General features: G+C 46.2%; 1 protein-coding gene across 1 annotated transcript in view; it reads left to right on the top strand.

Moving 5' to 3' along the window:
- The window catches only part of ITGB3 (integrin subunit beta 3), a 61,277-nt gene continuing 40,320 nt past the window's right edge, over positions 4,827 to 25,783 (top strand). The window contains exons 1-2 of the mRNA XM_018065309.1: positions 4,827 to 4,962; positions 23,000 to 23,085. Of these exons, the coding sequence (XP_017920798.1) occupies positions 4,896 to 4,962; positions 23,000 to 23,085 (153 nt within the window). The 5' untranslated portion in view covers positions 4,827 to 4,895. The remainder of the gene's footprint in view (positions 4,963 to 22,999; positions 23,086 to 25,783) is intronic.

The following is a 25,783-nucleotide window of genomic DNA, read 5'->3' on the forward strand; positions in this document are numbered from 1 at the left end:
ACTATTAACCAAAGATCACACTACTTAATTGCAATCAAGAACCATTGATGGATGCTGAAATTAGTGGGTGAACGCAGGAAGAGAAACAGGATATTTGCATACAATTTAAGTATCTTCCCAGAAAATATTGATTAATTACAAAGAGCAAAATCATTATTTTATAGTGAAGAAACCTGGCAGACATCACCTTCACCATGTGATCAAAGTTAACATCGTAAGTAAGCAATAAGATTCATTGTTATGTCAAACACAACTGAATGACTATACCCCTGCCTCCCCCACACACATGCATACACACACTGCCTGGTATAAGGTAATGACAAAGCACATACTTTTTGTGATATTTTTGCTTAGAAAGCTTCAATACACTCATGAGAGAACACCAGGAAAACCCAAAGTGAGGGCCATCCTAAACCATGTGTGTGTGTTCAGTCACTCTCAGTCATGGCCAACTCCTCGTGACCCCATGGACTGTAGCCCACCAGGCTCCTCTGCCCAGGCGATGCTCCAGGCAAGAATACTACACCATAATTGGCCTAATAATTGACACAAAAATGTCAAGGTGATGAAAGAAAAGAAAGACTGAGAAAATGTCATAGATTGAAGGAGACTAAGGAAACATGGTAACAATGCAATATGGGATCCTGGATTAGATCTTAGAAAAAGGATATTAGTGGAATATTGACAAAATTCAAATATTGTGTCTAGATTAGTTAACAGTATCATACTGAGGTTCCTGTACAGTTCTTCTGTATATTCTTGCCACCTCTTCTTAATATCTTCTGCTTCTGTTAGGTCCATACCATTTCTGTCCTTTATCAAGCATGAGATGTTTGCATGAAATGTTCCCTTGGTGTCTCTAATTTTCTTGAAGAGATCTCTAGTCTTTCCCATTCTGTTGTTTTCCTCTTTTTGCACTGATCACTGAGGAAGGCTTTCTTATCTCTCCTTGCTGTTCTTTGGAACTCTGCATTCAGATGGGTATATCTTTCCTTTTCTCCTTTGCTTTTTGCTTCTCTTCTTTTCACAGCTATTTGTAAGGCCTCCTCAGACAGCCATTTTACTTTTTTGCATTTCTTTTCCATGGGGATGATCTTGATCCCTGTCTCCTGTACAATGTCATGAACCTCCGTCCATAGTTCATCAGGCACTCTATCAGATCTAGTCCCTTAAATCTATTTCCCACTTCTACTGTATAATCATAAGGAATTTGATTTAGGTCATACCTGAATGGTCTAGTGGTTTTCCCCACTTTCTTCAGTTTCAGTCGGAATTTGGCAATAAGGAGTTCATGTATGGATGTGAGAGTTGGACTGTGAAGAAAGCTGAGTGCCGAAGAACTGATGCTTTTGAACTGTGGTGTTGGAGAAGACTCTTGAGAGTCCCTTGGACTGCAAAGAGATCTAGCCAGTCCATTCTGAAGGAGATCAGCCCCGGGATTTCTTTGGAGGGAATAATGTTAAAGCTGTAACTCCAGTACTTTGGCCACCTCATGTGAAAAGTTGACTCAATGGAAAAGACTGTGATGCTGGGAGGGATTGGGGGCAGGAGGAGAAGGGGACGACAGAGGATGAGATGGCTGGATGGCATCACCGACTTGATGGATGTGAGTTTGAGTGAACTCCAGGAGTTGGTGATGGACAGGGAGGCCTGGTGTGCTGTGATTCATGGGGTCGCAAAGAGTCAGACACGACTGAGCGATTGAACTGAACTGAACTGAGCTTCCTGTGTTCAATAATTACAATATGATAACACAAGATGTTGACAGTAGGAGAAACTGAGTGAAGAATTAAAGGGAACTGAATATTTTGAAATTCTTCTGTAAATGTAAATGATTAAAAAAAAAGAACAAAACCCAGAGGGAAAAGACAAGGAAACAAGAATATAAATGATGGGAATTCCTTGGTAGTCTAGTGGTTAAGACTCCATGCTCTCACTGATGAGGGCCCTGGTTTGATCCCTGGTTGGGGAACTAAAATTCCACACACCTCATGCTGAAGCCAGAAAGATAAACAAATAAAATAAAGGATGGCTGGCTTCTCATCAGAAACAGTGGAGCCAGAAAACAGTGGGACAACATCTATAAAGTACTGAAAGAAAAAATAACCTTATTAACCTAAAAATCTCTATGTAAGAAATATCATTAAAAATGAGAATGGAACAAATGAAAGTTGAGCATTTTGCTTTTTAGTCACAAAGTCATGTCCAACTCTTCACAACCCCATGTGCTGGAGCCCACCAGGCCTACTCTGTCCATGGGATTTCTGGCAAGATCACTGGAGTGGTAGCCATTTTCTTCTTCTGGGAATCCTCCCGACCCAGGGATTGAAACTGGGTCTCTTGAGTCTCCTGTGTTTACAGGTAGATTCTTTACCTCTGAGCATATTTGTTGCCTTTAAAGTCTGCTAAAGATAGTTCTTCAGGCTGAAGGGATTGGAAACTTGGACAGCATATTTGCTGGACTGGTGTCCACCCCTAGTGGTTGGTACCAGCAGAGTTAGGCTGGGGAGACACCTAGGTGAATGGGAGATGGTTTATATACATGCTGCTGCTGCTGCTGCTGCTAAGTCGCTTCAGTTGTGTCCGACTCTGTGCGACCCCCACAGACGGCAGCCCACCGGGCTCCCCCGTCCCTGGGATTCTCCAGGCAAGAACACTGGAGTGGGTTGCCATTTCCTTCTCCAATGCATGAAAGTGAAAAGTCAAAGTGAAGTCGCTCAGTCGTGTCCAAATCTTTACGACCCCATGGACTGCAGCCCACCAGGCTCCTCTGTCCATGGGATTTTCCAGGCAAGAGTACTGGAGTGGGGTGCCATTGTTATATACATGAGAATGAACCAAATTAGTAAACATCTAGGCAGAGATGAAACCTGTGTAATCTGGATTTTGTTCCAGGGCAATGGCAACACTGTTAAAGTGGCTTCTGACCTAGAGGCCTTCCAGCATTTAGGAAAAGTGTATGGAGCTCAGGTCAGGAGGCCCAGCGACCCTTTGTGGGTGGCTCCTCCCCTGCCTCCTTGCAAATTACCAATGACACTTCTACTGATGTGTGCTCTTCTTTTTCCTAGTGTTTGGGAGGTCTGAGGATGAAATGCCTATCTCTGCTGAGGCTGGGCAGAAGGAAGGGGGGTGGGGTGGGGAATCAGACATGATTATATGGAAGAGGTGACATCTGAGATGTTTTGTAAGATAAGTGGAATTTTCCAGGTGGAAAAAGGAAGTAAGATCAGTCAGACAGAAAGGCGAGGAGCGTTTGGGAATGTTACATATCTTTTTGAGCTAGGATGGGAGATGAGGGTGGAGACCTGAGGCAGGGCCAGTTTCCAGGTATCTTGTGCGTTTCAGGAGAGGGTTTAGGGAAGCCCAAAGCCTGGAAGGCTTTGGAGGAGCCCAACAGCTGGAGAGGCTCCAAATCCTGCCTGATGCCTCAGGGCTTTTTTTCTTTTCTTCGTTTTTTAAAATTTTGGGCTGCTCTGGCTCACAACTCTTTGTTGCTGAGTATGGCTATCCCAAGTTGCAGTTTTTGCAAGAGGGGGCTATTCTCTAGTTGCATTGTGTGGGCTTCTCATTGGTGGCTTCTCCTGTTGCAGAACCAACGCTCTAGGGCTCCAGGGCTCAGTCATTGCCGGGTGCCAGCTTAGCTGCATGTGGGAACTTGGTTCCTGGACCAGAGAACCAGAGAACGAACCCAGGTCCCCTGCAATGGCAAGTGAAAGTGAGTCACTCAGTCGTGTCTGACTCTTTGAGACCCCATGGACTGTATAGTCCATGGAATGGGGACTATACATTCCATGAAATTCTCCAGGCAAGAATACTGGAGTGGGTAGCGTTTCCCTTCTCCAGGGGATCTTCCCAACCCAGGGTTTGAACTCAGGTCTCCCACTTTGCAGGCAGATTCTATATCAGTTGAACCACCAGGGAAGCCCCTGCATTGGCAAGCAGATTCCTAACCACTGGACCCCCAGAAAAGTCCTCAGGCCTTGTTTTTAATTATCCTTAGAGTTTCCTATTGAGGCAGCCTGCACCAGCCCCTTTCTGTGGTGGCCTCCTGCTCACAGTCCTAGCATTGTCCCCCTTGAGCTTCCCGAAGTTTCTGGTTTGTGGAGGACCCAGAGACCCATAAGTAGGAATCCAGGGAGGCAGGAGGCCTTTGAAGAGAATAAGATAAAGCTCCAAAGCCTGTGAGTTTGAGTGCAGTGCAGACTGTCTTGAAATGCTTATCAGGTGCTTACTCCGTGCAAGCATCTATTTGCAGAGAAAGGTCTTTTATGGACATCAAGTGCTTACACAAGCTTGAGATGCAGTCTTGTCTTCAAGAGGCTTACTGTTTACTGGAAAACCAAACTAACCCAAGATAAATATTAGTGAATAATAAAAGACTAAACCGGTGCCTGGCACAGAGTAGGCGTTCAGCAGGTTTGCAATTAAATGAATGAACGTATCAATGACCAAAAGTCAGGGTACAGAGGGCAGGTGCCCGAGGAACTCTAGGGAAAGAGAAAGCCGTGTGGGTGTCTCCGAAGAGAGAGACCACAGGCTCCTGGCTTTTCTAAGCATACCAAGGGCCCGATGCGGACCCTGGGGCCAGGATGTCCTCGGAGGATGCGCCCTCGACCTCCCTGGGGTCCCAGTCTTGCCTCGCATACCCGCAAGGCGATCCTCGCGGGCTGAGTCGCAGCGGCAGAGAGGAGCGGCGGTTTCCCACTTCCCGCCCTGCGGTGGAGGGTCCGCAGAAGGGCCGGAGGGGAGGGAGCGCCAGTCCACGGCCCGCCCCGTTGCGTCCCACCCACCGCGTCCCCTCCCCTCCGGCCCCGGGAAAAGCGGCCGCGGGCGCCGCCGCTCGCTGTGGGGCGGGAGGACGCTGCCGAGACGGAGCGCGGCGGCGGGCAGACGAGATGCGAGCGCGGCGGCTCTGGGCCGTGGTGCTGGTGGTGGGGGCGCTGGCGGGCGTCGGCGTCGGAGGTGAGTGGGGCTCCCGCGCGGTGGGGACCCAGGTCTCGGGTGAGCCGCGCCGCGCGTCCTGCCGCGGCCGAGTGTACAGAGCAGACGTGGAGCTGGGAAGCCGGTCGGGTGGGTCCTGCGCCTCTGCGCTCAGAGTGCGCGGGGCCAGGCTGGAGCCGTCGGAGCTGGGGACCTTCCGGGCTCCGCTGCTGCCAGGGCGAGCCACAACCTACGGGCGGGTCCACCGGGACACCCAACTAACTCTTAAGCCGAGTTAGGCGGCTGTCCGGGGCCATCTCCAGTGAGCGGCGCGGTGGGCACATCTCTGAGCCCCGAGTTCAGTCCCGGCTGCGCGCCTCGCAGGTGGTCCCGGCCGTGCGAAGGCAGGGTGGCTTCCGGAGCCCGGGCGGGCTTCCCGGGGCTGTTCCCCCGCGTTTGCAGAGGGATGCGGTTGTCGCTTCTCAAATGAGAGCGTGTGCGCGCAGACTTACCGGTCACTCGACATTTCTTTCTCTTTGTGTACACTTTATCCCAAGTTTTTGTTTGTTTAGTTTTTATTTGGAGGCTCCCCGCGGGAGCGATTCGGAGGAGGACAAGAGCGCTACCTCCTACAGTGTCCCAGGGTGGGGGCAGTAGCCTCCGCTTCCGGGACAAACCCAGCATCCGAACACTCTCCACTGTGTGCGAACAGCCACGCCAGGGGTCCCCGGAGCTGGCTTGGCTCCCTGGCTTTGTCTCCCTTGCTGCCGCACACGCACTATCAGCTGCCAGGGCACTTGGCATTCGGCCTCACTGGTGCTGGGAGGGGCTCAGCCCAGGTTGCTGCCCGTGGTCTTTCTGGTACCCGGGTGACCCCGCCCCCCCAGGGAGAACTCTGTCTCTTGGTCCACTGCGGCGTTTCTCTGCAGAGGACGCACAAGTGTGCGTATACCTACTTTTAGTGAAAAGAGTAGTACTCATGGTAAGTAGTACTCCCTGAGGGCTCATTTGGTAAAGAATCCGCCTGCAATGCGGGACACCCCGGTTCGATTCCTGGGTCTTGAAGATCCCCTGGAGAAGGGACAGGCTACCCACTCCAATTTTCTTGGGCTTCCCTGGTGGCTCAGCTGGTAAAGAATCTGCCTGCAATGTGGGAGACCTGGTTTCCATCCCTGGGTTGGGAAGGTCCCCTGGAGAAGGGAGAGGCTACCCACTCCAGTATTCTGGCCTGGAGAATTCCATGGACTGTATAGTCCATGAGGTCGCAAAGAATCGGACAGGACTGAGTGACTTTCAATTTCACATTTTCATAGTAAGACAATTTAGATCCTACGGAAGATTAAGATTTATTGCTAAATCCGTCAGGAAATACTCCATGACTTCCTTTAAGACTCTTGTATGTATAACAGATTGTCCAGGATAGGGCAACAATATCTTAAAAAAAACACAACACTTTATTGAGGTAGGATCCGCATTTTAAAAGCTGTATTTATTTAATGTATATGACTTGAATTTTGAGATAAGTATACACTCATGAGATCCTCACCATTTAAAATCCATAGCTTGATAAAGGAGTTACAGATAATACATAGGGGGCTGTTTAAGTTATTGCTGCGGAGGCTTCCCATGTAGTAGATGCTCAAACAAGTCAACTGATGTCTTTAGCCTGCAGTGAGTGGCCTGATGACTATGGCCCAGAATTATGAATCTCCAGCATTCCACCCAGGGAGAGTTAGAGCCTTGGTTTGGATGCTGTCTGAATGGAGAAGTCTGGAGGCAACTAGGTGTTCTCCTGCAGCGATGCCTGCTTCCGCGAACTTAAAACATTTTTGACTTTCTTTTCACATCTACAGTTTTCTGAATTTCTGAATTTAATCATTATGTATTTTTACAGTTTTAGAAGTAAGATAATATGAGATAGAGTCTAGCATGGTACTTGGTTCAGCTGGTGAAGAGGAAGAGTGCATTTTTTATTTTGCTGTCTGTCTCCACCCCTCACTTCTAGTATACTTTTTGTTGATCTGGTTTACACAGTTGTAATGATCTGTATAGGATTCTACTGTGTTGACATACCTAAGTTTACGTGAATTATTCTTTTGGGGATCTGTTCACAGGTTCATCATTGTGATTGGAGTGATTCCAGAGTGGTGATGGGCTATGCTGAGCTAGCTAACCCCAGAGAACCATTGAGAGGCAGGGTAGAGTCGTATTTAAGAGTATGGGCTCGAGACTTCCCTGGTGGTCCAGCGGCTGACTTTGGGTTCCCATTGCAAGGGGCAGAGGTTTGATCCCTGGTCGGGGAACTAGATCCCGCATGCTGCAATTAAGAGTTCACTTGCCACAACTAAAGATCCTGCATGCCTCAAGTAAGACCCAGTACAGCCAAATAAATAAATTTAAAAAGAGGATGGGCTCTAAGCAACTTCCCTGATAGTCCAGGGGTTAAGACTCCACCCTTCCACTGCAATGGGTTCTGGTTCGATTTCTGGCCTGGAAAATTTGCTGGTTGGGAAGTTCCCCATGCTGCGAGGTGTGTCCAAAAAACAACCCACAACAACAAAAATAAAAAACAAAGGACAAAAGATCATGGATTCTAGAGAAGACCTCCAAAGTAATAAACCCCCAGTAATAGTGGCTTCCTCAGTGTCTCAGTGGGTAAAGAATACACCTGCAATGCAGGAGACGAAGGAGATGCAGGTTTGGTCCCTGGACTGGGAAGATTCCCCTGGTGATGGAAATGGCAACCCACTCTAGTATTCTTGCCTGAAAAATCCCATGGACAGAGGAGCCTGGCAGGCTACAGTCCAAAGGGTTGCAAAGAGTCAGACACGACTGAACGGAGCTGAGAGCAAAAGCAGTTTCGGTTATATTTCACACCCTCTTCACTCCAGTGTTTATGACGGGGTTCCAGGGATCATCAGATCCTTGGGAGGCAGATATAGGATGAAAGTAGGAGAGCTCTGTTGGAACACAGTGTCAAAGGGACACAGACTAGATGCGGATATCACAGAAAGGCTGTTCCAGTGTGGGAGAGTCTGGTAAGGGGAGAAGAGAGGCTGTTTGGTGGTAGACTTGAGTTTTGAAATTCATGTACAAAGATGATCTTTTTAACTTCACTCAAGAAATATTGGGTTTTGTGGCTTCCACAAATATGGGTCTTTATTCTAACCTAAGACTTACTGAGTAACAGGTTTGTTTTCTATCTAATTTGATTAGCTCTGAGCTGAGGTGCTGATTTCTCCTCCTGTATTTATAATCTAAAATTCTCCAGCTGAAAGGAACTCTCAGAGCCTAGAGAGACATAGCAGGGGGATTTTTGGCTGGGGAAAGGGACAGCTGTGGTTTGAATGTGTGAGTGCTAAGTCACTTCAGCCATGTCTGACTCTTAGCGACTCTATGGACTGTAGCCTGTCAGGCTCCTCTGTCCGTGGATTCTCCAGGTAAGAATACTGGAGTGGGTTGCCATGCCCTCCTCCAGGGGATCTTCTTGACCCATGGGTCAAACCTGCATCTCTTGCACCTCCTACATTGGCAGGTGAGTTCTTTACCATTAGTGCCTCTTGGGAAGCCCAGCTATGGTTTAAAGCCAATCAAATGTGGGTTTAATTCTTCTTTTTTTTTTTTTTTAAACATTTTATTGTATTGGAGTATAGTTGCTTAACAATGTTGTGATAGTTTCAAATGGACAGCAAAGGAACTCAAATGTATACATGTATCCATTCTCCCCCAAACTCCCCTCTCATCCAGGCTGCCGCTAGATGTGGGTGTAGTTCTTAATTTTGCCTCATTATCTGTTTTATCTTGGGCAAGTGACTTCATCTCTTAGGTCCTCTGTTTCCTCCTCTATAGAGTGGAGGAATTAGTACTTGTACAATTGTACCAATTAAATGAAATAAAGGCACAAAATAAGTTTTCAGTAACTGTTAACCACTCCTGTCCTTATTTTACTTGTCCATGGTAGCTACAGTGTTTTGGAGGTTAGACTGTTAGTGCTTCATCCATGCATACAATTCTAGTTCCTAGAATGAGACCCACGCTTCTGTGATAGGGGCGTGCATACATGCTAAGTTGATTTGATCATGTCCGACTCTTGGACTGCCAAGCTCCTCTGTCCATGGAATTCTCCAGGCAAGAATACTGAAATGCATTGCTATGCCCTCCTCCAGGGACTCGTCCTTATTTCAACCCATTCTGCATTGATATATCTCAGCCGCTCTGACCCAGCAAGAGCTCACAGAAGAGCCCAAGGGGAAGTGAGGGGTCTCTCCCCATACATTTGCTTTGTCCACAAGAAAACTTTAAGTCCTATCCCTGGGAAAAGAGGAAAGGAAAATACATTCATAGGATTTGAGAAGAAGGATGCGCCTACTTTGTTCAGTACTCTATGTGCAGTGGTACCTAGGTACAAAATATGTACCTATGGAAAGGCATCCTGAGGAGATATGCCTCACCTTAAGATATGTAATATTTGAATATCTGCATTCATTCATAGACGATCCTCAAATGCTCCCTCTGGGCATTCTGGAGGATATTAGAATACAGTCGAGACCATGAGTTCTTCGGGCACTTGGACCCCAACACTCTTGTGCCATTTGGACCTCTGCTCTGAAGGTCCTGGAAACTCAGGGGATCATCGTGAAGTGTCTGCCTTTGTCCCTGTCTTCTGGGAGAATATGCATGGGAGGGCAACATTCTCCTTTCCTCCTTTCAAAATTGTGAGTGTGAGTGGCAGAGGTCTCCTGGGGACAGCATAAATGAGACAAGGAGGCAGAGTGAGGAGGGGGAGTTAGGATATGACTCTGGACTTTCCTAGTAGAAATTCCTCCTCTGCAACTCCCCACCCAACTCAGGATCCCTGGTTATCATTCCCTCCCAGACCCAAGACTCCTTTTGTCCTTTTTGGCAGGAATAGCCAGAAAGCATGCCTGCAGGAACCACAACGCATGAATCAGCAGACAGATAATTAACTGGGGGAATGACTGAGCAGCTTCGGGGATTGACCGCTTAGTTTGACCCATCCCCCTCTGCTGCCCACAGAGCTGGCCTGCTGCTTCACTCCTGACCTCTGGCCCTTTCTGCGTGGAATGGTCATCGTGGCTGATGGAGCTCAGGTCACGAGTAGAAAAGCAAGTGGAAGCAGAGGAATGAGGCTGCCTGTCCTTCTTGGGAGAAAACTACTGGTGTTTTTCAAATGGGGGACTCTGCAGCAAAGAATTGATAAAATCTGCCTTTCTCTCCATGCACAGTATCACCAGGAACACTCTCTCTTTTTTTTTTTTTTAAGTTTATTGAAGTATAATTTATGTACAGTGAAGTGCGTTCTTTGTAGGTGTTCAGTACTATGCGTTTTGACAAACACACAGTCAAGTGGGCTCTCTGAGTGGCTCGGTGGTAAAGAATCCACCTGTCAATGCCAGAGACGCAGGAGACTCTGGTTCGATCCCTGGGTCCAGAAGATCCCCTGGAGTAGGAAATGGCAACCCGTTCCAGTATTCTTGGCTGGGAAGTCCCATGCGCGAGGAGCCTGGCAGGTCATGTTGCAGGTGTTGCAAAGAGTCTGACACGACTGAGTGACTGATGCACGCACCAGAGCGGGAGGGGAGTGTGGTGTCTCCTTCTAGGACTCCTACAGGTTGAGAACAGACCACACTCTCTCCTGGGAGTTTCCTGTGGGAATGAGCTGGACCAAGTTTCATCTGGAGTTCCCCTTGAGCTTTGGGATTCCAAGAGGTTACCAGGTTTTGACGCTGAACGTGCTCATTTGTATAGAGCCTGGCATGCTCTGGAGAACCTACATTTAAATGAATGCAAATCTAGAGACTGAGGCAGAACACAGGATATGTAAAAATAGCTTTATATATATATATATATATTTTTTTTTTTTAGTTTATAAAAGTAATTCAACTTTTTGTGGGGGAAAAAAAAAGTCAGTGGAATTACCTGTCCGTTCAGTGGTTAGGACTCAGGGCTTTCACGGTGCTGGTCCAGGTTTAATCCCTTGTCAGAGAACTAAGATCCTGCAAACCTCGCTCTGTGACCAAAAAATAAATTAAAAAAAGTCAAGCAGTGCAAAAATAGAATAATGTAAAAAGTACAAGTGCCTTGTAGTCTTGTCCTTAAAGATAACCACTTAAATTTTTTTTTTAATTATAGCTTTTTATTTTTTAAATTATGAAATTATGATAACATATTTACAGAAGACTTGGAAAATAGAACACGGTTACATATAGTTCCACTGTATATTGCACTTATTTTTTAAGTAGATAAATTAAGATTTTTAGTTGGAGTTTCATATCAAACTCTCAAAAATTAATAGAATGAATAAGCAGAAGTAGAAGTAGACCTGAAAAGCACTATGAACCAATTCAACATAATTAAGATTTATACAGACAGAAAAAAACAAAATTCTGTAAAGCAATTATCCTTCAGTTAAAAAATAAATACATTTTAAAAATTAAAAAAAAAAGATACAATTTTCACACAACAGCAGGGTACAAACTCTAGTCAAGTTCCCATAGACTATAAACCAGGAGACACTGAAACATATCCAGAGACATAAGATCAGGTACAAACATTTCAGGTCTAAAGGTATTGAAATCATACAGAGTCTGTTCTTTTTATTGTGGAATTATGTTAGAGATCAATATGGAAATATTTGAAGATAGCCCACATATTTTCAAGTGTGGTGTGACATTTACCAAGAGAGATCCTTGACTTAGCTATTGAAAGCTTCAGTAAAGTTAGAAGACCAAAGAGACACAGAGGGTGATTGCAGAGAAGAAAGCATTTAAATGAGAAATTAATATCAAAGATACTTTAAAAATCCCATGTATTTGGAAATTAAATGTCCACTTTTAAATGATAGGTGTAAGATAACCACTGTTGGCTCCAGAATTCTATGTATATGGAAATTTTATTTCTATAAATAAATTTTTAAGGAAATATTTTCCCATGTATATTTCCACTGTATATAATTATTTATCTTTATTGTTGTTTCTCAAGCAGAATCATTCACAGTAGCATCATTGTCACTTAATAATATACCATGGGCATCTTTTTATATCAGTTTATGGCTTTCTATTACTGTTTATTCTAAGAGCTGTCATTCTAGCCCAAAGGCATATTATTATATGGATATATCTGAATTTTCTTAACCAAGTCCCTGTTGGTAGCCATTGGGATCATCTCCAATTATCTGCTACTACAGATAAAGCTGCAGGGGACATCCTTGTTCATTATTATGTACCTTTGTTCAAGTGTCTCTAAGGCTGAATTTCTTAAACTAAAATTCCTGGGTCAAAGGACACAAATATTTTAAATTCAAATTTTTATAGCTTTTCCGAATTGTCCTCAAAATGGTGGGACCAATTTGCCTTCCTACCAAGACAGGCTGGCAGCAAGGGCTGGTGACACCAGATATAGCAGATATGACCACAAGATATGAGTCGGAGGAAGGAAAGTAATGAAACTGAACAGTCAAATGCCAACTGAAATGAAGCGAAAGTCATTCAGTCGTGTCCGACTCTGTGTCCCCATGGACTATACAGTTCATGGAATTTTCCAGGCTAGAATACTGGAGTGGGTAGCCTTTCCCTTCTCCGGGGATCTTCCCGACCTAGGGATTGAACCCACATCTCCTGCATTGCAGATGGATTCTTTACCAGCTGAGCCACCAGGGAAGCTAAGGAGGTCACCAAAAGGGCACTGCTTGGCTGGGCCTCAAACAGAGCTTGGTACAGGCTTGCCTCTTTTCTATATTGAGTGAGTCAGATAGGAGGTGGGTCTTGTGCTGATAAAGTTTTCCACAACTTGAAGTGTAGCATTTGAATGAAATGTTAGTTAGTTAGGACATTAGGAAGAAATAGACATGTATATAAAATTAGAGGGATCTTGGGCCCTGGGATGCTAGGCTTCCTATTAGCCTACTGATATTTTCTGCCTGAAAAATACACTTTCAGGGCTGGCTACACTGTGAAAATCACTAATTTGGTCTCATTTATTTTACGGAGAAGCACAAAGGGAGGTCCTGAGAGGCAAAGAGGCTCAAGATCATACAGCTAGTTTAGTGGCATTGGAGGAGTCTAGCCCTGAGGGCTCCTGTCTCCTGGCCAGTAATTCTTCACTGTATTCCATAGAGACCAAGGGCCCTCTCTCATCTGCCCCTGAGGTGGGTGGGGAAGGTGTGGGGATGGGCATTCCTAGTGCAGGAAGTGATTGGCATAAAGGTAAGGAGGAAGGAAACCAACACTTACTGAGCACCCACTAATTTTTTTTCTATTTTAAAATTGGAGTATAATTGCTTCTCATTGTTGAGTTAGTTTCTGCTATGTGACGAAGTGAATCAGCTATATGTGTACATGTATCCCTTCCCTCTTGAGCCTCCCTCCCAACCCATCCCATCCCTTTAGGTCATCACAGAGTGCGGAGCTGAGCTCCTTGTGCGATACAGTGGCTTCCCACTGGCTATCCAATTTACACGTGGTAGTGTGGTTCAGGGAGATCCCCTGGAGAAGGAAATGCCAACCCGCTCAAGTACTCTTGCCTGGAGAATCCCATGTACAGAGGAGCCTGGTGGGCTACAGTCCATGGGATCGCAAAAGAGTTGGACACGACTTAACAACTGAACAACAACAACAGCTAAGTGTATATATCTCAATGCTACTCTCAATTCATCCTCCCACTTCCCTGCTGTGTCCACAGATCTTTTCTCTATGTCTGTGCCTGAGCATCCGCTATTGATGGTTCATGTTATCTCATTGAATTGTAACGACTCTTGAAGTGAGTATTATGCCCATATTTGGGAGTGTAGGGGGGAAAGGAAGCAGTTGTTGAGGGTCACAGGGCTTGGTTGATGTGGTTGGGTTAGAGCTGTTAAACACAAGAGAGCAATGATAAGTTCTTGAACAGGAATGTGACAGAGACTCAGAGTCACTGGACCTTAGAGCACCAGAGAAATGAGGGGATGTGCTTGAGGTCACAGCCGGTGGAGTGGTTAAAGGGCTCCTGCCTGCTGTCTGCATGCTTCTCACCACATCCACTGTTACACAATAATAACCTTCATTGTTTTTTAAATTGGGGCTTAGTTGCTTTACAATGTTGTGTTAGTTTCTGCTGTATAGCAAAGTGAATCAGCTATACATATACATGTATCTTCTCTTTGTCACACACACACAAAATGTTCATTGTTTTCTCTTCCTGCCCTCAAGGTGTTAGTTTTCCAGGGGTCGGGTGTTAATTTTAGATGGCAATTACACGGAAGACAGGACTCTGTCCTTTTTATGTGGACACATAAAGGCCTCGGAGAGGCCTTTCTTTTTCAGCACATGACTACATAATTACACCAGTTGGAGATGATAAGCAGACATGATCTGGCTTCACTTATAAGCACGGGGACTACTGGCTGAAGAAGGGCCAGTGAAAGGGCATGGCCAGTGGTCAACACGTTTGAAAACTTTGTCCAAAGGGATCCACTTGCTCATGGCAAAATCTTTCCTGTTTTTGGGTCTTGCCCCTCATACCATTGGATCAGCAAATCCTCAGAGTACATCTAGGGCCTAACCACACCATGAACACCACTACCATCCAAATCCAATTCCCTGCCCTCTAATGCCTGGATTACTATTAAAAAAAATTTTAAATTTATTTAATTTTGGTTGTGCTGGGTCTTTGCTGCTGCAAGCAGGCTTTCTCTAGTTGCAGCCCACGGGGGCTACTCTTTGTCAAGATACATGGCCTTCTCACGGTGGTAGCTTCTCCTGTAGTGGAGCAAAGGCTCTAGACATGGGCTCAGTAGTTGTGGCAGTGGGCTTAGTTGTCCTGGGGTATGTGGGATCTTCCTGAATCAGGGATTGAACCTATGTCCCCAGCGTTGGCAGGTGGGTTCTTAACCACTAGAGCACCAGGTAAGTCCTGATGCCTAAATTATTGTAATGCTTCCTTACTGGTCTCTTTCTGGTCTTGTTCCCCGACTCTGCTCTCCTTTCAGTGGCCAGGATGATCTTTTTCTGTTTATCTCTGCTCACAGTCCACCAGCGGCTTCCCACTGCATGGAGAATGATGGCCACACTCCTGTGGCTACCACTTCCCAGTATTATGGTTCCTGACTGCATTTCCAGCTGCCTCTCCACCTAGCTCCTCTTCCCTCTCTCTCCCTGCTGTTTCTTAAAGAGGCTGAGGTCCATCTAGCTGTTGCGGGTGTTTTCTGGAGTACTTGTCCTCTAGATCTTCCTATGATTCACTCCTTCATGATTTTGAAAAATCACTCGGAGAGGCCTTTCTTGACTTTTTTTTTTTTTTTCTTTCTTGACTTTTTAAAGAGAATTATTTATCTATTTGGCTGCATCAAGTCTTAGTTGCAGCACTCAGAATCCTCACTGCCTCATGCGGGACTTTTCCTTGTAGCGCCCTCACTTAGTTTGTCCTGTAGCATGTAGGATCTTAGTTTCCAGATCAAGGATTGAACCTGAGTCTCCTGCATTGCCAGGTGGATTCTTAACCACTGGACCACCAGAGAAGTCCCTTGACCATTTGACATCCTCCCCTCACTGATGCTTTACCCTGCTCTATTTTCTTTTTTAAGAGTAAATGTATGTACTTTTAATCGAAGGATAATTGCTTTACAATATTGTGTCTGTCTCTGCCGCACGTCATCATGAGTCAGCCCTACTATTTTCTTAATGCATTTGAGTATTTTTTGCTTGTGTGTGTTTTGGTTTTCTGTTGAGCGTGTTTGATTTTCTAAGCTCCGCCAGAGTAGGGCGGTTGTTTAGTTCATCAGTGTGTCTCCAGTGCTTAGCAGAGTGCCCAACACAGATAGGTACTCAATGAGTTTTTGTCAGATAAATGAGTGGGTGAATGAATGGCAACGTCTTGGATACATCTTAGTAGAAAAGTATAAAAGTCAAGTGACCACTTTTCTGTTATCCATAGGTGCATTAACCATTGCAAAATGTTCAGTCTAGGCTGGTTTTTCTGAATCATGCCAAATATTTCAGGTCAGTGTTCCTCAAAATCATGTCATGTATGCTGCTGCTGCTGCCGCTAAGTCGCTTCAGTCGTGTCTGACTCTGTGTGACCCCATAAACGGCAGCCCACCAGGCTTCTCCGTCCCTGGGATTCTCCAGGCAAGAACACTGGAGTGGGTTGCCATGTCCTTCTCCAATGCATGGAAGTGAAGAGTGAAAGTGAAGTCGCTCAGTCATGTCCGACTCTTAGCGACCCCATGGACTGCAGCCTACCAGGCTCCTCCGCCCATGGGATTTTCCAGGCAAGAGTACTGGAGTGGGTCTCCATTGCTTTCTCTGTCATATATGCTATGGAAATGCAAATCCATTTTACGTTAGCTTCTTAGGGCTGCTGTCACTGGGTGACTTAAAACAACAGAATTTTATTCTCTAGAGGCTAGAAATCCGAAATCAGGGTGTCAACAGGGCCACGCTCCCTCTGAGACACTGGGGTGGACTCTTTCCGGGTATCTTCCTAGCTTTTGGTGGTAGCTCGCAACGCTTGGTGTCCCTTGGCTTCCAGCTATATCACTCCAACCTCTGCCTCTGTCTTCACATGGTGGTATTCTCTCTATGTCTTCACCTGATGTTTTCTTCTTATGAGGACATCAGTCATACTGGATTAGTGTGCACCTTCAGGAGCTCATTTTGATTACATATGCAAAGACCCTATTTCTAAATAAGGTCACAGGCGTAGGTCCTGGGAATTAGGACTTCCATATGTCTTTTGTGAGGACGCAATTCAACCTATAACATATTTTAATATTGGTTAAGACAAGTTGTACACAAATGCCTTCAGATGTTAAGTACCATATTTAATTGTCTCTGATACACTAAAAAAAATGGGAAAATCTCTGAAATCAGGATGCTTTCTGTATGGTTGGGCTTCCCAGGTGGCTCAGTGGTAAAGAATCTGTCTGCCAGTGTGGGAGATGCAGGTTCTATGCCTGGGTCAGAGAGATGCCCTGGAGTAGGAAATGGCAACCCACTCCAGTACCCTTGCCTGGGAAATCCCAAGGACAGAGAAGCCTGGTGGGCTATAGTCCGTGGGATAGCAAAGAGCTGGACTTGACTGATTCACTAGGCAGGCACATACGCACCTGTATGGTAATTTGGACTCCCTACTGCTTTGGATGATGCTTACTGGAGCTTTCTGTTGAGAGCACTGGGTTACCTTGAACTCCACCTTCCTGTCTTCTTCCCCTTCCTTGGCTCACTGAGCTGCCCTTACATGTAATGAAAGAACTAAAATAAAATAAACTCTCTTAACAACTTGCTCCAGAGAAACCACTTGTTGCACACACACTGCAGTTAGGGTATGTTTTGCTCTTGGATGACTCACTCAGCCAGGTGACTGCAATGGAGGATCAGGCACCTCCTGAGTCACCCAGTGTCCCCGTGAACCTGTTTAGAAAATCACCAGTCAAAGGTCACTGGCAGGGCCAGAACTCTTCCCTGGCAGACAGTGGGAGAGATAGCTGTAGTGTTTGCAGGGTGGATCGTCCTTTCTGCCCACCGAACACCTCTCCCTTTGACTGAGCCCTCTCAGAGGGCTCACGAGGGTGGCCTGTTCCTGAATGCTCACATCCTGTCTCATTGGACAACATATCCTCGAAATAGCTCTTACTGACGCATTAATAACTTCCACTGGTTCCAACTCCCTTCCTTGTTCCTCTTTTTTTTCCTCTATTTTTCCCACTCTTTGTCTCTCCTCTGGTTCTGTGAATTGAGCTGATGTGTCAAACCACAGCCTTCTACTTCTACTTTCCAGGCAACATTCTTGGCTAATCTCATCTGTCTTTTCTAATTGGCGTTCTTTTCTTGACCATCCCTTCTAGACTGGATTTTTGATCACCTGCCTTTTACTGCTTGGGACTCAGGATAAAAACATCAACAACAAAAACAATAGCGTCAAATAGATAACCAACGAGGACCTGCTGCATAGCACAGGGAACTCTGCTCGGTGTTATGTGGCAGCCTGGATGGGAAGAGAGTTTGGGGGAGAATGGATACATGCGTATGTATGACATAACTCCTTTGCTGTCCACCTGAAACTATCACAGCATGATTAATCAGCTATACACCAATACAAAACAAACAAACAAACAAATGGCAACCATAGCAGCAACAGCCTCTATAGGATGCTTCTGTTTTTGCCACCTGCTGCACTCAGAGTGTGACAGGGGTTGGTTCACTTATAACTACCCTGGGAGGAATGGAACCAATCGGACCTTGTTGTCTTGCTCTAGCTAAGCTGTCCGAAGAAATGGGTGGTGGGAGTTGTTAATTCATTTCAGGGACAAAGTTCTAATGAAGGTCCCTCATTCTCCAGCAGGGCTGAACCTGGCCCTCTGAGACTGGGTAAGAAAAGAGGCCTTATGAATGACTGGAAACAGGCCTAAACTCCTTCCACATGTTTGCAGGGGAGGGGTGGCCTCAGCGCAGCAGCTCACTGAATCAGCACAGTCAGGCGCAGGGACTTCTGATGAGTCAGTTGCTTTCAGCCACTGTGTTCCAGGGAACCTGCCCTTGGTGGCAGGTCTTGGTGGGGGGCATTCTGGGGAAAGGGGGGAATCATTGCTCTCATGAAATCAACCTGTGATTCATTACACAGAGGATGGGTAAGGGGAACTGGGTAACCATGACTCCCCAGGCATGACTTCCTAAAGAACTACCTCTGGCAGCTCATCTCATTCTCTTGGGTCAGGGACCGCCCGTTCACTGGGAGGGGGCCTGCTGTTGTTTATTTCACATCTGGTAAGGCGTTCTTTTGTGGCAACAAGTCAAGGAGTCATGGGAAATGCTAATTTGAGAATAAATGGAGGGCTAAATGGATAGACTGGGAAAAGTTTTAAAAAAATAATTTGACGGTGCACACACCTCCTTGGTCGGTCCTCTTCTCTTTTCTAACTTGTCCCTCATCTCCCTACGGGAAATCCGTGGTACTTATGTCCAGAATTACTCCCCTGGATGCTGAAAACTTCAAAAAGGGATGCCTAAAATAATGCAGGCTATGTTTTTCTCAGAACTCTTCCAATAAGGCAGTAAGGAGTTCACATCTGGCTGAGAAAAGAGCTAAGAGAAGGCCAGGCAGCCTTGGCAGGGAGAGGCCTCCTGGATGCATTGTGGGTTCTGAACTCTCTGTCATTCTGCCTCTGGCAGCTCTGGGAAGACTGGCTGCTTTTCTCCCATTAGAGGCAGTACATGGCTGAGGGCTGTCCCAACTCAGAGATGGCCTTGGTGCCTTAGGGCCAGACCTGGAACTACTGCTGTAATTTTCACCTTGCAGCCTTGGTATCACACACTTAGGCTGGAGTCAGTCAGAGGCTGGAGTCGTAGAAGTTACTCATGAGCTTACAGTGGCATGTGACTTGCAGAATTTTCGAGCTGAGAAAGGCCTTTGAAGTCACACAGACTCAGGGCTCTGAGGAAACATGGGGCTTCCAGGAGGCGCTTCAAAGATTCCACATATAATCTAGTGTTCTTCAGAGAGCAATGAAAATTTCCATTTTCCAAGGAACTCTATCAACCCATTTGTGTGTTTTATATCGGAATTCTAGGCATAATTTGGAGAAATGAGCTCAGTTGCTTAAAAAACAAAACAAAATGGACCTAGTCCAGAATTTGCAATTTGCTCTGTTTGTAAGTGTGTGAGCTCAGTCACATCTCACTCTTTGTGACCCCATGGACTATAGCCCACCAGGCTCCTCTGTCCATGGAATTCTCCAAGCAAGGATACTGGAGTGGGTTGCCAGTTCCTACTCCAGGAGATCTACCTGACCCAGGGATGAAACCCACTTCTCCTGTGTCTCCTGCATTGGCAGGTGGATTCTTTTACCAGTGAGACACCGAGGAAGCCCCATTAAATGTCTCATCCAAGACCATGTTGTTAGTGGGTGACTCAGAACCACAATGTCCTGATTGTGTGTATACCTTTTCTGTTAGGTCACTCTGTCCTGAGCTGGATACTGTTGCAGTGTAATTCTTAGAGTTAAAAGTATGATTCTCATACAACTATAAAATGAAGCGAAAGTTGCCCACCAGGTTCCTCTATCCATGGAATTCTCCAGTCAAGAATACTGGAGTGGTTTACTCCTTCTTCAGGGGATCTTCCTGACCAGGGATAGAATCCAGGTCTCCCCCATTGCAGGCAGATTTTTTTACTATCTGAGCCACCAGGGAAGTCCAATAAAATGAACACGTGTCAAAGATTTCATTCAACTTAATGAGAGAACTAAGATGTTGACTAGTTTAAAAGAGAATTCAAGGAAGGGAGTTACAGTCAGTCAGTCAATGGAATGCTGAAATCAGTTGCCCAGTAGATTCAAGATTGGTTAATGTTCTACAAAGCAATAAACCTTAACCTCTGGTGGTTATCTTTGCTGCTAGACAGAAATCATTTGCATTGCTGTTGGATAAGAATCATATACATCATTCTCTTCAAGAATTATATCCATTGTTATTCATTTTCTACAGGCCAACCTCTGCTCTTATAGGACTATAAGATATCCTAATCAATAGAGGTCAAACAAAGATACACACCCCTGAAATTATATAACCCCTTAACATGGTGAGGCTACTGGTCAACCCCTTGCATTACCTTGAAAAGTCACCCAGTATTCCCTTTGCCTATTTCCACATTTTGGATAATTTCTTTAAACAATATCACGTGTACGTTTGTACATGCACATTTTCTGTCCCCCCTGCCCCCCCAGATGTTGAAAGGGAGTTCAGTCATAGTGTTATAAAGTGATCTGAGATACCCAGCTCTGTAAAAAGTTCAAGGGACACTGGTGAAACATCCCAATGAGGAGGACGATTTTCCCTCAAATATATTTGCTGGTCTTAACAGCTAAGGACAAGGGACCAGTTCAGAAAATTGGATAAAGGAATTGTCAGGTAATTGAGTCATATCAGGAAGGGGTCTGGGCTTCCCAGGTGGCGCTAGTGGTAAAGAACCCACCTGCCAATGCAGGAGACATAAGAGATTTGGGTTTGATCCCTGGGTCAGGAATCAGGAGGGCATGGCAACCCACTCCAGTATTCTTGCCTGGAGAATCCCATGGACATAGGAGCCTGGAGGGCTACAGTCCATGGGGTCATACACAGTCAGACATGACTGCTCAGGAAGGGAGTCTCCCTCATTTTATTCTTTGCACAATTGTTCCTTGGGAGCTGCAGGGGATTTATTCCAGGCTCCCTTGACCACCAAAATCTGAAGATGCTTAAGTCCCTTATAAAAATAGTTTAGTGTTGGTGTATAACACACATACTCTTGTATTCTATAAATCATCCTACGTTCCTTACAGTGTAAATGCTATGTAAATAGTTGTAAATCCAATGTAGATAAATAGTTGCTGCCACATGGCAAATTCAAGTTTTGCTTGCTGGCACTTTCTGGATTTTTTTTTTTTTTCTGTATATATTTTGACCCTTGGTTGTTTGAATCTGTGGATGTGGAACCCATGGATGTGGAGGGGTGAATATACTGGAAGAGGCCTTCCTGGGAGCCCTGGAGGAAGAGGTTTCCCTGACCGAGGCCGGGAAGGCTAAGCTGTGGGGAACATGGAGGATGGGGGCTTCTGTCCAGGGGAGTGTCTGTGGTTCACTTCCTGGCTGGACTTCTTATGGTTGTCTTATGGACATCCCTCTGGTTGTCTCTGTTCCTCCCTCAACTTTTTCTGCATCCTTTGACAGTTTGAAGACTGTTCACAGTCTTCAACTGAACTGAGATAATTTGGAACCAGTTCTCAAAATTCTGATATAATCAGACTTGAGGGGTCTTTACCTTTCCATGTTATTGGAATCCAGTAGCAATTTATTGAACATCTATTGCTCTCCAGACACTGCAAATGTAGTGACAAAAAGTCAAAGTCTCTATGATTAACATCAGAGATTTCTTCAAAAAAAGGAATGTTAGGTTCTCTTCTGGTGTTCCAAAAAGGTTCGACCCATCTCTTGTACTTTCTATGTCAATAGTCCTGAGCAAGGAGATTTAACCTTTACCGTGTCATTTTGAATGGCATTTTGTAGTGTACTAAATGCTTCTTTACCTCACTGAGTTCCTTGCACAAATCCTGTGAGATAGATATTATCAACTTCGTAGAGGTTCACCAGGTTGACGGAGGTCATGACATGTCTAGTTAGCAAAGCATTCAGAATTCAAATACAGGCTTTCTAACTCTAAAATTCCATGTTCTTCCAGCTTATATCAGTCAACTTTTTCTAGTATTTCTTTAGTTCTCCCTAAAGCATTCTATGCTTGCATCCCAAGATATATGTATTGGGAAGCTTGAGAAGATTTCAGAAGATTTGCTTTCCCCTCATGGTCCAGTTGGACACTCCGTGGCTATCACCCACTACCCGCATATTTAGGCTGTGTGTTAGTATTAGTTCATCCAGGCTCTGAATTCCCTGTGTAGTGGCTATGAATACATCATTAAAGTAATTACCATGGCGCTGGACCTCAGGTTTTTATTTGTACAATGTAAGTGTTAAATCAGTTGTTAAAGCCTTTCTTTATTAAATCTAGTTTTTGAGTGTGTGTGTGTGTTTTAATATTTATTTATTTAGCTGCATCCAGTCTTAGCTGTGGCACCATGAGATATTTCACTGGTGTGCTGGCTTCCCTCTAGCTGTGGTATGCAGGCTCTAGAGGGCTTGGGCTCAGTAGTTGTGGTGTGTGGGCTTAGTTGCCCTGTGGCATGTGAGATCTTAGTTCCCTTACCAGGGATCAAACCCACTACCCCCTGAACTGGAAGGCAGATTCTTAACAACTAGGGAAGTCCCAATGAAAGCCTTTCCAACAGTTATGACCTGACACTTGCTCCACCACTTGCCATCCCCGTGGCCTCATCAGTCAAGAGCAGTGATGAGTTTCCCTTGACTTTCCTCATTCTCCTTCTCTTTCCCCAAACTGTCTATGTTGGGTAAGCACCTATGGGCTGGTGAAGGTGTGTTTGTGTGCATCTGAGAGCTGTAAACTTGGGCATTTGGGAAAGCTGGGCAAGGATAAGGCAGGCCAGTTACTGTGTCAAGTGAAATTGGATGCTAAAACTTCTGTCTTTCTGTTGCAGGGCCCAACATCTGTGCCACACGAGGTGTGAGCTCCTGCCAGCAATGTCTGGCTGTGAGTCCCATGTGTGCCTGGTGCTCAGATGAGGTAAGGAGCAGATATCTGACTTTATTTCTTTCCCAGACTTAGTTGCCTTTGTGTAGAAACAGACCCATGGGTCTATCTCCTCCCTCCTAAGTATACAAACCCTTGTCCCTTCTGAGCAACACTAAGGGAGAAGCCTTCCCATGGATGGATGTTGAAGGGAGCTGTCATGCGCTATTGCTGGGAATGCCATCCAGAGCGTGTTAGGCAAGTAGGCTGGACCTCTTGGCCTCCCCTGTGGCCTTTTTACCACTTTGCTTGTTTTTGTTGGGGTGCAACACCCCTGGGAGGCTGGGCCTCAGGTCACAAAAAGGGAGGCACAAGGGGGTTATAGGTACAGAGTGGATGCTGGCTTATGAACATTGCAGAATTTTTAAAAGGCAAATGACAGACGGATCTTGCATTTGCGTGTCATGTGGGGTTGTTTAGTCAGAGGGCCTCTTCTCTCCCTTTCCTGTCTGACAATTGGGCCCCATGGCTTTACCGTCTCCTCTCTCTTTCTCTCCTTCCTTCCTTCTCTTGGGAAGGTGTTTATGAGAGAAGAAGCTGGGCCAATTTGATGAGGCCGGGAGGGTGACAGGAAAGGGTTAGCTCTGTCTAGGCAGTGGATTTGTTGTGTCTGGGGCCCTGGGGAATGAGTGTGTCTGAGGGGATGGTTGTGTTTGTGGCTAGGATGGGAATTTGGAGCTGGCAAGGCTGGGCGTGAGTGTGGCTGGAGAGGGTCCAGTGATTACAGAGTGTGAGGCTGAGTCATGGGCTTCGTCCCCGGCAGGTGGTTACCTGAACTCCTGGCCTGGGTGGGTGTCAGCCGCCTGAGGTGCCCTCTGTCAGGACAGCCTGTCCCCGCGCTCCGTGGCTCTGTGAAGTGCTCTAAACCAAGCCCTGGTTCTCTTTGTCCGGCTCCTCTCCCCCATCTGCTGAGTTTCCTAAAAAGGCAACCTCCCTGGCAGGCTGGTGAGGGGAGGAGGAATGGGGGCTGCGAGGCCGTGTTTATCAACGAGAGGGAGGCCGGGACCGGCCGAGGCCCGCCCAACACAATGCCTTGGCCTCTGTGCAATTCAGCACGAGAACGGCTTCCAGAGGCAGCTGCCCAACATCTGGGCTACACTGACTTCATTTAGCAAATGAAACGTTCCCTGAGGCCGGGAGTTGGGGGTGGCGCGTTGAGGGAGTCCTTCCCCTCCACCCCCGCGGGTTCTCCACCCCTCTGGGCTGAACTGGCCCCTCAAGTGTGATGTGGCCTCTCCCTTCTCGTTTGCCATATCCTTCTTCCCATGATCATCATCATAGTATTAAGCTTCTTTTACAAGGAACTTGGAATTCTGCGTCTGAATCCTTGAAGAAGGGAGAGCCAGATGGGCAGGGTGCTGGATTGGAGGGCGTCTAGCTGGCTGGAGCAGAAGGGTAGTCAGGGGAGAAGCCCTAGGATCGCTCAAAGGATGCTCCTCCCTCTGTCTTCCCCCCTTTGCAACCCAAAGCAAGACGAAAGGGAGAAACTGGTTCAGAGGAATCTGGGGGAAAAGAAAACCAATCTTGGAATGTCTGTCACCTCTCTTGATTGGCGTAGGGACAAACCAGGTAATAGATATGCTGAGCACCTACCAGACAAAGCCCTTGGGTCATGTGACCAGATTTTAGAGAAAAATGTAGAATATTTAATGGTGGCCATGGTGAGTTTTGTCCAGTCTGAGGTGGGAGGAGGAAAGAAAGAGGGGAAGAAAGGTACAGGATAGGATCAAAGCTTAACATAGGACAAGCCTAGGGATGGGGGTGTGGAATCAAAGAGAAGAGGTGTGTGTGTGCGTGAGTGCGTGCGTGCCCAGTCATGTCTGATTCTTTGTGATCCTATGGACTGTAGCCCGCCAGGCTCCTCTGTCCATGGGATTTTCCAGGCGAGGCTACTGGAGTGGGTTGCCATTTCTTATTCCAGGTGATCTTCCCCACCCAGGGATCGAAGCTGTGTCTCCTACATTGGCAGGTGGATTCTTTACCACTGTTCCTCTTGCGGTGTATTTCTGGGACCAAAGAAATCTAATGAGAGGAGGTAGATGGTCCAAAAAGATATTTTCTGGGAGGATGGAATTTAAACAGGAAAGTGTTTGTTTGTTTGTTTTGAGCGACAAAGTCAGATTTATTGCTCCGGGTTGAATAGATGGAGACAGGACCTAGGGAGCAGAAGGCGGAGACAGGAAGTTGGTGAAGCACCCTTTTGGCCTTCATCAGCATCCTGGGAAAGCTGGGGGTGGGGTGTGGTGTGGAGGCCATAGGGCTTAGTGAATGACTACAACTATCTCTCGAGGAAGGAGGAGGGGAGGCGGGATAGCAGAGGAGGCCAGCATGGGGCAACGTTTATCAACCAGCGAGAATGGAATCCTGGCCTGTAACTTGAACATGACTGCCTTTTTAATTTTTTTCCCTGAGGGCTTCCCCTGCACTGACCAAGTGTAACTGCTGAAAGTGTCTTGGCTGTTGATTTTGAAAACCAAAGTGAACCGTCTGGGCCATTTTGCCTGTGATTTGTTGAATAATCGACCCTGGAAAACCTTCAGCTTCTGCTTCCCCTACCTTGGCTGTTAGAGGCAGAGTTGGCAGTGCCTGCAAAAACAACTGGTTGGGCTGAGCTTTCCTTGGTCCTGCCGGACAGCAGCTCTGGGTGTGGACAGCAAGCACTTGGCTGGGTCTTAGGAAAACATAGCCAATG

The sequence above is a fragment of the Capra hircus genome, chromosome 19 (genome assembly GCF_001704415.2).
Source record: "Capra hircus breed San Clemente chromosome 19, ASM170441v1, whole genome shotgun sequence".
Lineage (NCBI taxonomy): Eukaryota > Metazoa > Chordata > Mammalia > Artiodactyla > Bovidae > Capra > Capra hircus.